At 40.0% G+C, this 14,850-nt stretch overlaps 2 protein-coding genes across 2 annotated transcripts; both read left to right on the plus strand.

The window, feature by feature from the left end:
* The first annotated feature begins 228 nt into the window (after positions 1 to 228).
* pdia7 (protein disulfide isomerase family A, member 7) lies at positions 229 to 7,452 on the plus strand. The gene is made up of 13 exons (XM_072679478.1): positions 229 to 505; positions 1,133 to 1,211; positions 1,450 to 1,567; positions 1,663 to 1,770; positions 2,863 to 2,992; positions 3,162 to 3,275; positions 3,575 to 3,700; positions 3,961 to 4,143; positions 4,650 to 4,758; positions 4,834 to 4,962; positions 5,046 to 5,125; positions 5,215 to 5,272; positions 5,887 to 7,452. The coding sequence occupies exons 1-13, from the start codon at positions 333 to 335 to the stop codon at positions 5,974 to 5,976; spliced, it is 1,497 nt and encodes a 498-aa protein (XP_072535579.1). The 5' UTR covers positions 229 to 332; the 3' UTR covers positions 5,977 to 7,452.
* A 1,028-nt stretch (positions 7,453 to 8,480) lies between these two features.
* Positions 8,481 to 14,495, plus strand: cct3 (chaperonin containing TCP1, subunit 3 (gamma)). The gene is made up of 14 exons (XM_072679468.1): positions 8,481 to 8,567; positions 9,218 to 9,279; positions 9,373 to 9,423; positions 9,659 to 9,721; positions 9,811 to 9,907; positions 10,070 to 10,187; positions 10,604 to 10,790; positions 11,321 to 11,470; positions 11,713 to 11,845; positions 12,318 to 12,399; positions 12,498 to 12,678; positions 12,919 to 13,164; positions 13,341 to 13,472; positions 13,855 to 14,495. The coding sequence occupies exons 1-14, from the start codon at positions 8,540 to 8,542 to the stop codon at positions 13,948 to 13,950; spliced, it is 1,626 nt and encodes a 541-aa protein (XP_072535569.1). The 5' UTR covers positions 8,481 to 8,539; the 3' UTR covers positions 13,951 to 14,495.
* The last annotated feature ends 355 nt before the right edge of the window (positions 14,496 to 14,850 follow it).

Here is a 14,850-nt window from a genome sequence, read left to right on the forward strand (position 1 = left end):
TTCTCTCAATGTAGCTGTCCGTTCCCTCGATTTAAATAAAGTGCCCCCTCTACACTGCAGGGACGAGTTCAGTGTGTGATCATCCTGTCCCTGTCCTGACTCCTCACTCCACAGTCTGCTCATATGGGTTGGTCTCGTGTCTGAGTGAGTGGGAGGGGCTTGCCGAAGTTGGGCATTGTAAGTCAGTCTCCTCAGCCAATCAGTGAGCGCCTCCGCTGCTGCGCTTTCCCCAACGCGGAGCTGAACTTCTAGTATGAGTACCTGGAGTTAGCTAGGTCAGACCCTTCGGACATAACGAGTCGCATTAAAGGGGTTATAGGCTGTTAACTGACATGTCGCTTAATCGTTCGGTTCACATGTATTTGCTTCCCTTCGCTTTCCTTTGTCTGGGCGTCTTGCTGAAGGCGTCTGTGGAGGGCAGCGATGTGCTGGAACTGGGGGACGCTGATTTTGAGGTCCGTGTGGAGGCACGTGACACTGTGCTGGTGGAGTTCTTCGCCCCTTGGTAGGCAGCCCTTCATTATACAGACAGCTAATCTAGCTAATCTAGCTAACCACGGGGTGGGTGCAAAATGCATTTGGTGATCTTAGCTAACAGGCTAACTATGCGACGGTATACCAGTTTCACAGGGTCACTGTGCTTGGTGATTTAGCTGTATTGCTAATTAGCCATAGTAACGTTACAGTACCCCAGCACATTCACTACCCTACCCTATACCTTATACCTTATACCTTACCCCTTTTCCTGTGTTCACAGTGAGACAGTGTTAACGAGCTAGCCAGGAAAATAATATTTACATTTTTTTTACACATTTTTTTGTTTGTTTTTCCTTGTTCATTAATTTAATTTAATGAATAATTCCCTACATTTATTAAATCATACCCTACATTTAATAAATCGTTCCCTTCATTTAACAGTCTGGTTCCTCTAATTTAATAAATTGATTTAACCCTCAATTTAGAGGAGACTCTTCAGTTAAAATGAGGGAACAATTTATTAAATCTTCAGGACGGTTTATTAAATTGAGAAAATGTAAATGTAAATCAGTGTTCATTTGGCTTCACAATAATCTTACAGGTGTTGTCACATTTCACCTGTGTAACTAATAGCCTCTCTTCTCTGCACCTGCAGGTGTGGTCATTGTCAGAGGTTAGCACCCGAATATGAAGCTGCTGCCACCAGGTTAAAGGGGACTGTGTCCCTAGCAAAGGTAAGCACATGATGTGATAGCGGTAGCCCCTTTCCTGTAAAGTCAGCCAATCAAATCGCACTCTGCATGCTGATCTGATGGTCCACTGGTCCACGAATCACTGGAGCTGCATTCTCTGGAGATGATGGAGATCCATCCTTTACCTTCGGAATGATCATTTAAGCATCTAACCATCAGTACCTGACTGTTATAATGATTGTATGTCTGAATGCAATCAAATCCTCCCTGCTGTGATCAGGTTGACTGCACTGTAAACTCTGAGACATGTGGGAAGTTTGGGGTGAATGGATATCCCACTCTGAAAATCTTCCGTAATGGAGAGGAGGCCTCTTCGTACGATGGCCCCCGGACAGCAGGTGTGTGTACTTCAACTGTAACCCAATCTTGATTAAAGCTTCATGCTTTTGTCATTGTATGATCAGATTTGAGTGTTATTCTTTTACCTTTACAGATGGAATTGTGAGCTATATGAAGAAGCAGGCAGGGCCGAGCTCTGTACCCCTGCACAGCGAGGCTGACTTGGACTCTTTTATAAACACTTTTGAAGCGAGTGTTGTGGGTGAGTTATAATCATTTTTCCCAGTAATGTGAAAACCACTGATCTGAAAGCTTGTTTTGAATGTAAGTGTTGTACCACAGTTATTTGTACGAGAGGCATTTAATTAGTACCAACATCTCCCAATATTAGGAATGCATCAGTCATGATTGTTTTTAAATATTATTTAATTTAATTAAATTTAATTACACCGTATAGACATGCTTTGAGTAAATGTAGTTCTGGTACTTTCCAGTACAGTACCAGCTTTTTTATCAGTTTTTATTTTAATTAAAATTTAAAAGGAAAAATGAAAATTTAAATAAGAAGTGCTCAATCGTCATGTCTGCTGTCCTCCGCATTTAAGCCATCCATAGAGTAAACACACGCATAGGGAGCAATGAGCACATGTGCCCGGAACGGTGGGCAGCCCTGGCTGCAGCGCCCAGGGAGCAGATGGGGGTTGGGTGCCTTCAGTCACATCCTTTTATTTTGGAGAATTAGGTCGGCAACCTTCTGGTCACAAGGCTGCTTCTGTAACGTTCAGGACAGAATTATTCACACAAAAAATAAATATAAAAAATCTACAGATTTTTAAAAATAAGAGACCTGTCCAAAAGCTTTTTTTTTGTTTACAAGAATTGGGTTTCAGTTGTGTTAGCATTTGATATTTTTACGATATAATTCTCACATATAAAAATTATGTCTCCCATTTAGAGCCATATAAATAAGCTTTCTCTTTGTCCCTAAAATTAATATGATGAAAACTGATGAAAGTGTGGTAAACTGTGTAATCACAGTAATACACTTGAGGTTGTGCTATGCTGTGGAAATGCTGGTGCTCCTTGTATTTTTAGAGAAGTATTTCCTTGACCAATGACAGTTTTACAAAACCCGTTCTTACCTATGAAGGAACTTCAAAGCCAAACCTGCATCTCTGCAGTTTTGTTGCACCACTGTGCCATTTCACTAGACCTGAGTCAGCCTCTGCTGTCTGTCATATTGTCCATTTAGATGTCCTATCAGCAGACTTCAGAGTAGGCTATTTAAATGCCTTGGGTCTAATTTTAAAGGACAGATTGTTCCTACTTTTGTCTTCCTGTCCCTGTGCACCAGGCTTTTTCTCAGGACCTGACAGTCTGCAGCTTGCTGAGTTTCTGAAGGCCTCCAGTGTGTTAAGGGACAGCTATCGATTTGCCCATGCCACAGATCTGGGAATAGGGCTGAAACATGGCGTGGATGCTGAGTATGTGGAAAGGATGAGCTTTAAAAGCTAATCAGCAAAACCGTTTGAAATACTGTTAATTATTGATAACAATATTAACTATTGTATCACAACGTATTTCTGTGTGGTCATTAATTATGTTGTTAATGTTTTTACCACCACCCCCCCCCTCCCTTTAAAATTCCTCTAGATGTGTCCTTCTGTTTCGGCCTCCACACCTGAACAGCAAGTTTGAGGAGAATGTGGTGAAGTCTACTGAATCTGTCTCTACCTCTGCACTCCGTACATTCGTCAGGGACAACATGTGTGTTTCTGCTCTTTATTTACAACATTTTGTTCAGATACCAGTATGTGATTAATCACAGCACATACTGAGAATGCAAATAACTATTTTCCATGAATTGGAAATCATAATGCATGGTCATTCCCTACTGTGGAAATACCACGGGATTAAGGAGGGGATCTGCTCAAGCTGAAGAGAAGTAGGGGAACACAGCAATTTTGCATATGAATAATGATGAATAATTAATGAGCTGAGAGTGAAATAGACAGATTTGATTCAGGTTCACTCTAATTTTGTCTCTTTTCTCTTTTTACTTTTAGTTTTGGGTTGTGCCCTCATCTGAACTCTGAGAACAGAGACAGCTTGAGGGCGAGAGATCTGCTTACAGCGTATTATGATGTTGATTATGTGCGAAATCCAAAGGGAACTAATTACTGGAGAAACAGGTGAGATTTTTCACAGTGTGGGCGTGACACTGATTTAAGATATGTTTTGCAAGAAGAAGAAGACTTAAATAGTTATATAGTATATAGTATATATAGTATTAAATAGTATGTATTTTACCCATTACATGGATCATATTGAAAAGTCAAATACTAATTTGGTGTGAATGAGAAGTGCTTGATTGGGGTATTGATTCTTAATTTGGGTGTTGATACAACGCTCATTTCCCTTCTCCTTTCTGTTTTAAATTCCATCCTGTCAGGGTGATGAAGGTGGCGACTCAGTTCGAGACGCATGGGCTGAGTTTTGCTGTGGCGAATCGGATGGAGTTCCAGGATGAGCTGGAGGAGGAGTTTGGGCTGGGGCTTTCTGATGGAGGAGAGCTGCCTGTTATCACCATCAAGACTAGAGCAGGACTCAAGTACATCATGCAGGAGGAGTTCACGTATGTACCCTGTGAAAAATGCCTCTCTGACTGCAAATGGAGAAAATCTGTAAACGATGAATGTTTGTAGCCTTTTAAGCTCCCAGGTTGGAATCTAAAGGATTGGTCACTGTTTTCCTTTCAGTTAGGAATGGGGGTATTTTCAGAAAATGAAGTATTTAATTGAATTATTTTTTTAACTGTCAGTCTTAAGCACCCAGCAGGTTACCTAAATGGCAAGTAACTGGCAGGTTTTCTATACAATATGTAAAGTGCATAAAATGGAATGGATATAATACCCATTAACTATATATCAATAATCACGCTAAGACCAAAAAGCTAGACGTTATTTTGGTCGTGTTGGCAGTTGTGGTGGTGTGAATGTCAGTGACTGTTTTGCACTTCAAACATCTGGCAGTATTGTTGTTGGCTGTTTGTGTGTGTTTGTGTGTGTGTGTGTGTGTGTGTGTGTGATATAAAATTATTTAATTATTTAATTTTTTTATTTGTGGTTATGTATATCACAGGAGAGATGGTAAATCTCTGGAAAGGTTCCTGGAGGAATATTTTGCCAATCGGTTAAAGAGATATGTCAAATCAGAGGCTGCTCCAGAGTCAAATGATGGTCCTGTTAAAGTATGTACACACCTAGAAACATCATTTCCCTTTTTTCAAGTACATATTAAATGAGTGGACTTTGTTCATCGGCAGGTTGTTGTGGCGGACACGTTTGAGGAGATTGTGAACAACCCAGAGAAAGATGTGCTTGTGGAGTTTTATGCTCCGTGGTGCGGCCATTGTAAAAATTTGGAGCCCAAATATACTGAGCTTGGAGAGAGGGTAAGGGATTTCTAAACCTATTTAATTTAAGTGGTTAATGTATAATATCCTTATATGTAATATGATTTTCTGATGTGTCTCAGCTGTCTAGTGATCCCAACATAGTCATTGCTAAGATGGATGCCACGGCCAATGATGTTCCTCCAAACTATGACGTACAAGGGTAAAGTTTCTAATATCTTAATAATTTCTTACTTCAGAATGATTTATTTATTTGTGCATTAATGTGTTTGTTTTTGCTTTTTTTTTTAGCTTTCCAACCATTTACTTTGCACCTGCTGGACAAAAAGACCAACCAAGGCAGTATGAGGTATGTTAACATTAGGGATGTTAACTTGATGTTAACATAAACAACCATTTAAGAGAGTAACTATCGTTACAGTACCCGAGTTAAGTTGGTTCACGTTAGTAAGTATAGTTGTGGCTCAGCGGTTAGAGCACCGCTCTGTTGATGGCAGGGTTGTGGGTTTGATACCCGGGCTTGGCAAGCTGCCACTGTTGGGCCCTTGAGCAAGTCCCTTTACCCTTCCTGTTCCCACGGCTCTGCAGCAATTGCTGCCCACCACTCCGTGCACGTGTGCTCACTGTCACTGTGTGTGTCTGTGTGTGTGTTCACTGCACAGATGGGTTGAAGGTTGAGGCCAAATTGCCAAATCTGTGTCCAACACAAATGGAGAATATCATCTGAGTTAAATAAATAGAAAACAAGTTTAGGAGCATGTGTAAATACCTTTTATAAGCATGGTTACTCCCTCAGGTTACTGTATTTATATGAGTGACCCATGTGTTCAATCCATTTAGTTTGATAGATGTTTTCAGAAAGTGCTTTACACCTACAATATAAACTCTCAGAAAAGTACAGCCGTATGATCTGCACTAATACAGTTGCTTTATTACTTTTTTTGGTCTTATTTCTTCCCTAAGGGTGGACGTGAGGTTAATAACTTCATCAGTTACTTGAAGGAAGAGGCCACAAATCCGCTGCATCTAAGCACTTCAAGAGATGACCTGTGAATATGACACCACCAATGAAAATAAGAAGAGCCCAAAAGACTGAGAGATGAACTGATGATGGTGTTAAATTTATTGAGCTCAGAGTGGACAGAGTATCCACTCAGGGGCATTATTTTGGTTTGAAACGAGCACCAAATACACATAGTTTTTAGGAATCACAGTTGCATTTCACATGACATTGCGTAGGATCATCAAGCAGCAACCCCTCACTATTACATTACACACATGTCCAAATGTTTGTAGACACCCTTTCTAACGATTGCATTCTGCAACTTTAATTTGCACATATTGCTGATGCAAATGTACATATGCTGTATGTCTAGTCCTTGTAGAGAAGTATTGCCAATAGAATTTCTGTAGCAGATAAACATTACCCCATTAACACCATGCCTAATGACAGGCGTGGGCTAGACGGGTATAAAGCATTGAGCCGTGGAGCAGTGGTGCTGTGTTCTCTGGAATGATTGTGCTCCATTCACTACTATTATTCAATACTTTTAGGATGTGTTGGGGTGGTGATCATCCAACACTTGTCAGTGAATGCAATCAAATCAAAATATACAGCAATGCTCCAAAACGTTACTCCAACAAAAGCAGATAACAAAAATATATATATTTCAGCAGAAACAGTAAATCAGCAGGTGTTCTTACTTTTTTTTCCTTATAGTTTACGTTCACAAATATGTGGGTAAAGGTGTAATTTTAGGCATTAAGAACTTATCTATTTTACACAGATTTTACAACATTTTGTAATTTAGAATTTTAAACATTTTTTGTTTGAGTCTGTACTCTGTTCATAGAATCTACAGCCATTTGTCTCAGTTTATACGCTGCAAGGTGACACCCTAACAATCCATACCCTGCAGTCAGTTTCTCTTATCTGATCACTTGGAGGCAAAATTTGATGACCAGTAGTTCCCCCTTGAAAAAGGGAGTGTGATATTTTCTAAAATAGTGTCATCCATTTTAAAGATGAGTATCATGCTTAAAAATGCTTTATATTATTATGGTTTAATTTTCCTCAGTAATCATTTGTTATTTGGAATTACAGAAACCATCATTTCAGATTTCCTACCAAAATCCACATATAAATCCTATCCAGATTATTTAAAGAGCTGTCGTTAACACTGACCATAATATGGGTTTGCATTTTCAAAGAAGTGGTCGATTTACTGTCTTACAGTTTTTAACAATATTAACATGGTTGCAGACAACTGAAATATTTTCAAGGATCATGTACGACTGCTGCAGATAAAATGCAGGTCCTGTGATCTGCACCGTATACTGGTGTGTTACACTAGTGTGGAATCTGTCAAATCTGCTGAAGTCTGCCTTCAATAAACTGGATTCAGGCTTCCATCTTTGGACACGTGGTGAAACTGATGGGACTTCTGTACTACCTCAGCAGACCTGAACACTATGTTGTACTTGAAGGACTTCTTGTGTCTTCAGACAAATAAAAACTAGTCTAAATGATCTTGTCTAATTTCTGATGGAAATGGTTATTAAATGGTTGTGGCAGGGCTGCTAACTATTTAAGAATATTGAGGGGTGGGTGGACCAATCATACAATATAAATACTACTAACTGAACATCTTTATTTATCTTTGTATTGATAGATGGTGAAAATTATTCTACATAAAAGCATACTCGATATAAGAGCTTCACACTCCAGCTTTCTTCTTGCCCCATTCATAGGTGCAAAACAAAAACTGCTCCTTGTTTTAATCCTACTTTTCCTTTATTTAATACTTGAGACTTTGTGTATTGCAATACGACAGAGACCATGCACTGGGCTTCAGGGAGCTACAGGCAAGACTATGATGCATGGACTAGTATTATGGATTATATCACTTATATACAACTTATAATAGTTTATTTAATATTACAGCTTAATTATACAGGCTGCATACTAGTGTTTTATTAATTTTTATGATTATGATTATTATTATTATTATTATTATTATTTGTTTACATTGTGGCCAGCCACAACAGGTGCACTGTAACTACTATCGTAGAATGCATTATTATTACTATAAAATTATAGTTCTAAACTATGTAATGGCATAAGTGTTATGATGTTTTTATCATTAATGCTATTACTATATGTGTTATAAACACTGCCTGTTATCTGGGCTTGCTCTTGTCGGTGGTAGTTACATTCTGGGGTTTTTTTTATGTGTCGGGATAGCCTTGGAATTGTTTGGTATTATGTTGAAAATAAAAGTATAGTATTGCCCAACCCTGATTATAACGACTTGACTGTCCGCACCATGACTGTATAAGTACCGTTAGACAGTTTCCTGAAGCGCTTCACAAGGAAATTTCTGGTATGTTCATCTTAACCCCGCCTCCAAAACGCTGCTTCCCCACCCTTTGTTCAGTCTCTAGCCCTAAGACGCTGAAGCCTATGCTCTGATTGGTGAGAAGGGGTGTATGTCAAAACGTTTTTGTCGCTGATTGGTTCACGCCGTTGCCGAGTCGGTGGCCCCGCCTTGCCTGTCCTCTCTTCTTCACCGTGCGTGCGGATTTGGGTGCCGGCTAACAAAACCACGCTGCAAAGATGATGGGCCGACCGGTTCTCGTGCTTAGTGAGGATCCCTGTTTTTGTCTGCTAAAATGTGTACCGAGATAAATGTAACGTTTGCGAAACACTAGTCCACGGAACTTTGGCGTTTATTAGACATTTCCCTTTGTAATAGCTGGCAATGCTAACAGGCTAACATGGGCATGGCATGGTCACCGGCTAGCGCTGCTTAGCATTGCCTAGCCTAGCCTAGCTTAGCGTAGAGTAGCATAGCCCTGGCTGTCTTAGTTAACCTTATTTGTCAGCTTTTGACAATTGTGACTATTTAATCTGTATGTTAGCTAAATATCTAGATAACTGTTAGCTCGTTTGACTTGCTGAGTCTGCTGGATAATGTTGGGGTATGTGCGTTAGCTGCTTGTTTGTGGCCAAATGTAGCTAACGTTACATTGCAAAATGTGACGTTGTCAAAGGGGGATCTCATCTAGATGGTTTTGTTGGCTAGACATGCCATTCTTTTAAGAGTTTAATAATAGATTTCAGTGCTTAAAGTCTAGTTTGTGAGAGAAACAGTGGCCTAAGGCTGGATATGAGTGATGTTTAAGTTTACTCGGTAGCTAACTGGAAGGGTGTGCATTCAGCATCTCTCAGCACCTAACTGACACTATAATTCTCCTAATTCTGTATGTCTGTGTCTTCTCTTCTTTTCTTTAGGCCAGAATATGAAAAGAGAGTCTGGAAGGAAGGTCCAGACTGGAAACATTAATGCAGCTAAGGTGGGTCATCAGTTCCAGGTTCACTTGCTGCCATTTTCACGTCTGTGGTTACAGGTAGTGTGAGATCTTACAGCCTGTCACTTGGTTTTTCAGACTATAGCAGATGTCATCAGGACATGTCTGGGACCAAGAGCTATGATGAAGGTGTGTACCTTGGAGGGCCTCAGCATCAGTTATACATCAATCATGTGATTATACTGAGAACCACACCCTTCTGCCATTGTCATCTTGTATTGTAGTTGTGTGTGTGTGTGTGTATGTATATGTGTCTTGTTCAAGTTGGATATACATGCTCAATTATCATTCTTAAATCTCAACTCAACTTTTATTGAATGTATGGGGAAAACTGTGGTTCTAAATGTTGTGCATTTTTGTGCAGATGCTGCTTGACCCTATGGGAGGTATTGTCATGACCAATGATGGCAATGCCATTCTTAGAGAGGTATTTCATAACTCTAAAAAGATTTTGGAGTTTGTAGTTGTTTACCTATAGTATAATTTTTCATTGACTCCTTTTGTCACTGCCTGCAGATCCAAGTGCAGCACCCTGCAGCCAAATCCATGATCGAGATCAGCCGCACTCAGGATGAGGAGGTGGGAGATGGTACTACCTCTGTCATTATCCTGGGTGAGTGTTTGTGTGTTGTCATCTTTATGCTTTCACCTGCTTGTATGAACAGCATATGGTATCAGGTTCTCGAGGTGGGGAAAATGTTTATAGTAATGTATAAGGACTGTTGGAAAGAGTCAGTGCTATCACAGTACAATAAGATGTGATTTTTGCGTGTAGCTGGTGAGATGCTGTCCGTGGCGGAGCAGTTCCTGGAGCAGCAGATGCATCCTACGGTGGTGATTAGTGCTTACCGGCAGGCTCTGGACGACATGCTCAACATGCTCAAAGAATTCAGGTAGTGTTTCAAGATCCAAGAATGACTGTCAGTATTAATTAGATGGCATAACATACTTTATATTTTTAGAATAATTAATCCCAGTATTAAAATCAATATAAATTCAAGCATGTCTCTTAAGATGGGTATCTAAAAGTAGGGTGTCCTGCTCAGTTCATCAAACATGCTACTGCCTAACAGGAAGAAATACACAGCTAAAAATTGTCACTTTGTGCTATTTAAACTAGATTGTTTTTGTTCACTGATTTCTGATACAGCATTTTCAACTGTTACCCTGATACCGCTACCAAATCCATACTGTCTTTGTTATTAATTTGGATGGAAATTAGTTACTTCATAATAAAGTGGATCGGCTGCATAGAATTACGTACTTTGGGTAAAACATTAGGTAACCATAAAATGCTACTGTCCTGCAGCACTCCAGTCGACCAGAATGATCGTAGCATGATGCTGAAGATCATCAACTCCGCAATCAACACCAAGGCACTCAGCCGCTGGTCAAACTTGGCATGTAACATTGCTCTGGACGCAGTGCGCACTGTAGAGCTTGAGGAGAACGGTCGCAAAGAGATCGACATTAAGAAGTATGCCAAGGTGGAAAAGGTAGGTCTCACCTACAGTATTTCGAAGTGTAGTATAGCTCATCCAGTATTTCTGAGCATGTCAGCAGAAGTAAAGTTACTGGTATTGTTATTCAAAATCTCCAAGTAGGATTTTAATCAGAATTTGTCTTGGGACTCGTGCTCCAAGAGTAAAACATGCAGTTCAAATAAGTAGAGACCCCACCCATTTTGCTGTTGTACCTTCACAGAGTACGTTTTTAGTACATTTCAACAAAATACTGTGCTCATTGGACAGATACGTAAAAGTATTATTTGTAGTACAGAAAATGTTTTTTTTGTTGTTTTTTTTTAATGAACATTTTTCCTATTCTGTGTTGCAGCAGTTTAAAAAGAATATAATGCATAAGTGCAGTGTAGTTTATTTGTGGAACTATGGTTTGGCGAAGTAGATTAAGGAGATGATCTATTGATGTTTAAACAAAAAAAGAAGAAGAAAATATCGAACTATGACAGTGACTGTTTTAATTGAAATTAATAGAAGAATTAATCAAAAGATTTTTTTGTTTGTAGGTGCCTGGTGGAATCATTGAAGACTCCTGTGTTCTGAAGGGAGTGATGGTAAATAAGGATGTAACACACCCTCGCATGCGCCGCCTAATCAAAAACCCCAGAATTGTGCTCCTCGACTGCTCCTTAGAGTACAAGAAGGGTGAGAGCCAGGTAAGAGTGATGAAGGAAAAAAAAACATCCTTACATTAACTTACTCACACACGTGGCTCTGAAACATGTTTGCACACTTGAAAACTCACCAGATTGATTTTTCTAGGGTACTCAGCTCATGCTTCACTGTGTGCAATCAATGACATTCTAAAAACAAATAAGTGATCAGCAGTCATGTTGTACCACTGTCTGCATTGAGCTCAGAGCTGGGGTTTTTCATTGCAAACTTTTAATCTCCTTAGACTGATATAGAAATCACTCGCGAGGAAGACTTTGCAAAAATCCTGCAGATGGAGGAAGATTACATCCAGCAGATCTGCGAAGAAATCATCCGCCTTAAGCCCGACCTGGTCTTCACGGAGAAGGGAATCTCAGGTACGCACATGAGCACAAAGCTTGCATGATAATGTTATTTAGACAATTATCTTCATGTTTGGAATAAGTATTGTTGTACTTCAAACCCATTACTACATGCAAGTGTTCGTCTTACCCTGTAGCTGTCTGTGCTGCTTTCATCTTCACTGTGTAGTTACCAATTGGACATGATTCTAATATTTTAAGATTTACATTTTTTTAATAGATTTTTAAAATGATCATGATCGTTGTAATAAGTACATTCTGCAGACGTCATGTAGTGTACAAAGGAAGTGGCTCAATAAAGGCAAGCAGTCCAAAAATCTTGCCACTTAACTTAGTGAGGGAACACTATAAATTGCACAATATTGACATTTAAGCTATTGAGATATTTAATATTAACAGTGGCACACAGCAGCAAATTCATGCAATATTTAACATTCTCAAATTTCTTCTTTTATCCCTGCTACTTTTAACTAATTACTCCTTTTAGATCTTGCTCAGCACTATCTGATGAAAGCCAACATCACTGCAATCCGTCGCATCAGAAAGACAGACAACAACCGTATTGCCAGGTAAGCACAGACATGAAAAGTAAGGCCTTATTTTGTCTTTCTTTTCCATTTACCGCTAAAGACTTGACCTCAACCTCTCAAATGTCTCTCCTTTTCAGAGCCTGCGGTGCACGTATTGCCAGTAGGACAGATGAGTTGCGTGAGGAAGATGTGGGAACAGGGGCAGGTCTGTTTGAGGTGAAGAAAATCGGCGATGAGTATTTCACCTTTGTCACGGAATGCAAAGACCCCAAAGCCTGCACCATCTTGCTCAGAGGAGCCAGCAAGGAGATTCTGGCGGTAAGACACAGGGACTAGGCAACGTGCTAAAGAGGCTGTTTCTGCTTTACTTTAACTTGTCTTATTCACAGTGTTGGACACAGTGTCTTGCTTAAAGATCATGGTGCCGTTTTTTTTTTTGTGACTGAACTTTTTCCTGATGTCAGGTAGAATGTAATCACTGTCATGGAAAATTTGAGCACATTTGATGATAATCTTAACTGTGTTTTTTAATTGTCTTGAATTGGTGTCTCCTTCTAGGAGGTGGAGCGTAACCTGCAGGATGCAATGCAGGTGTGCCGCAATGTGTTGCTGGACCCATACCTGCTGCCAGGTGGTGGTGCTGTAGAGATGGCAGTCTCCCACAAGCTGACTGAGCGCTCGCGAGCCCTGACTGGGGTGGAGCAGTGGCCTTACCGTGCTGTTGCCCAGGCCCTGGAGGTCATCCCCCGCACCCTCATCCAGAACTGCGGTGCCTCTACCATACGTGTGCTCACGTCTCTTAGGGTTAGTATGTTCATTTGTGCAGCACCACTAGCCTACCTGTATACATAAGCTTTGTCTTGAGAATATGTGACTTTTGAGAATGTGTTTTTGTTGAATTCCCCTCAATCTTTGTCCCAACAGCTTGGAGTGTTTTCTGTGTCAAAATAATTTCATGGTCTTTCTACTCTCTCTTGCAGGCGAAGCACACCCAGGATGGCAGCACCTCATGGGGTGTGAATGGTGAGACAGGCACTCTAGCAGACATGGTGGAGCTGGGCATCTGGGAGCCTCTGGCTGTCAAAGCTCAGACATACAAGACTGCAGTGGAGGTACAGACTCAATTTTCTCTTTCTATACTACTCTCCATTTCCCATATATTGATGGGATCAAAAGTAATGGATCAGTTTTTCCAGCCATTACTGTGCAATTCTTTGCTCATTCCACTGTTTAAACCAATACTCTAGCACTCAATTTCATTTTCAGGGGAAGCTTTTGCAATTCTCGTGCCTTTCTAATGCAGCGCCGCTAACACTCACCCATAAGAGCAGAGTGTTGCATTTAATAATACCTTACAGAGCTAAATTAAGATACCTTAATACTCCTACACAGAGCCCTATTCTGTGCTCTCTTTCCCTCCCAATTTTTTATGCCAGTTACTTTTCTTCCATTATTACCAAGCTCTGGGCAGTCTAACAAGACTTTTCTTTGCAGACGGCCATCCTGCTCCTGCGTATTGATGACATCGTGTCTGGGCACAAGAAGAAGGGAGAGAGAGGAGAGCAGACAGGAGGGCAGGGAGCTGAGTAGATGGACATAAAGAAAACATGAAGGTGTAAAAAAATGGGAGTGAAGAAAGATCAAAGGTGGATGTCTAGAATAGTCAACACTGGTTAATAGACTGTTCTCAAACACCACAATGTTTGGCTTTTTCTACCATTAGGCACTGATTATGTAAAGCTACACTTGGCTCGTTGTGTTCTGCCCCTTTGTGAGGAAAAATTAAATGTTTAGATTTGTGTGTTAACACCTGAGTGTGTATATCCACTCTGATGCTTCACTCCATACCTGTCTGCTGAGGTTGTTGCCGTTTGATTTGCTACTGGTGATAAATTTCAATATCTAAGCACACTGTGTCAGGGTTGTAACAGAGGATGACATCTGTTTGCGTCTGAGTTTGTCCGTTGTTTCACAGCAACATGTCTGATTATTAAGGGGTGGATTCACCTCCTTAATGCAGAATCACAATATATGATCAGTAACTGAAGTTAGAATACAGCAGGAGTGTATGGTATTGACTACATTTTCATAACTGGCTACAGAACAAGGAATCACACATTAAATTATGGATTTGGCATGGAAGCTTCTTTAATTTTGCATTACGAATGAACAACTTTAGAATAATAAGGAGTCTTACTTCTGCCACTTTATGTAAAAACAGTGCTGGATTTAGCGTCTTGCTGGATTCAAGCTTACTGCACTTCAGCAGGAACCTGGTATAGTAAAACATTTCTAACATGAAAAACAAATAACTTAAGTTTAAAATTAGACTTTAAAAACTTGCACCTGCTTGCCAGAGTCTAATACATCCAATACTGATTTTTTTTTTCTTGAATGATGAATTAGAAGATTGAAGATTAAACATTCATAGTTCTGTGTTCACTGAAATATCACTCAACATTATGTTCTCCAAACAATTACAAAAAATGG

Source organism: Salminus brasiliensis, chromosome 5, assembly GCF_030463535.1.
Source record: "Salminus brasiliensis chromosome 5, fSalBra1.hap2, whole genome shotgun sequence".
NCBI classification, from domain to species: domain Eukaryota; kingdom Metazoa; phylum Chordata; class Actinopteri; order Characiformes; family Bryconidae; genus Salminus; species Salminus brasiliensis.

What these genes read in the sequence shown, in the direction of transcription:
- pdia7 (XM_072679478.1), top strand. Translation starts at nt 333, where the DNA reads ATGTCGCTTAATCGTTCGGTTCACATGTATTTGCTTCCCTTCGCTTTC. An exon ending in GGACTGTGTCCCTAGCAAAG is followed by an intron (nt 1,212 to 1,449) that starts GTAAGCACATGA and finishes TGCTGTGATCAG; the next exon opens with GTTGACTGCACTGTAAACTC. An exon ending in AAACATGGCGTGGATGCTGA is followed by an intron (nt 2,993 to 3,161) that starts GTATGTGGAAAG and finishes AAATTCCTCTAG; the next exon opens with ATGTGTCCTTCTGTTTCGGC.
- cct3 (XM_072679468.1), top strand. Translation starts at nt 8,540, where the DNA reads ATGATGGGCCGACCGGTTCTCGTGCTTA. An exon ending in ACAAGAAGGGTGAGAGCCAG is followed by an intron (nt 11,471 to 11,712) that starts GTAAGAGTGATG and finishes TAATCTCCTTAG; the next exon opens with ACTGATATAGAAATCACTCG. An exon ending in GTGTGCTCACGTCTCTTAGG is followed by an intron (nt 13,165 to 13,340) that starts GTTAGTATGTTC and finishes TCTCTCTTGCAG; the next exon opens with GCGAAGCACACCCAGGATGG.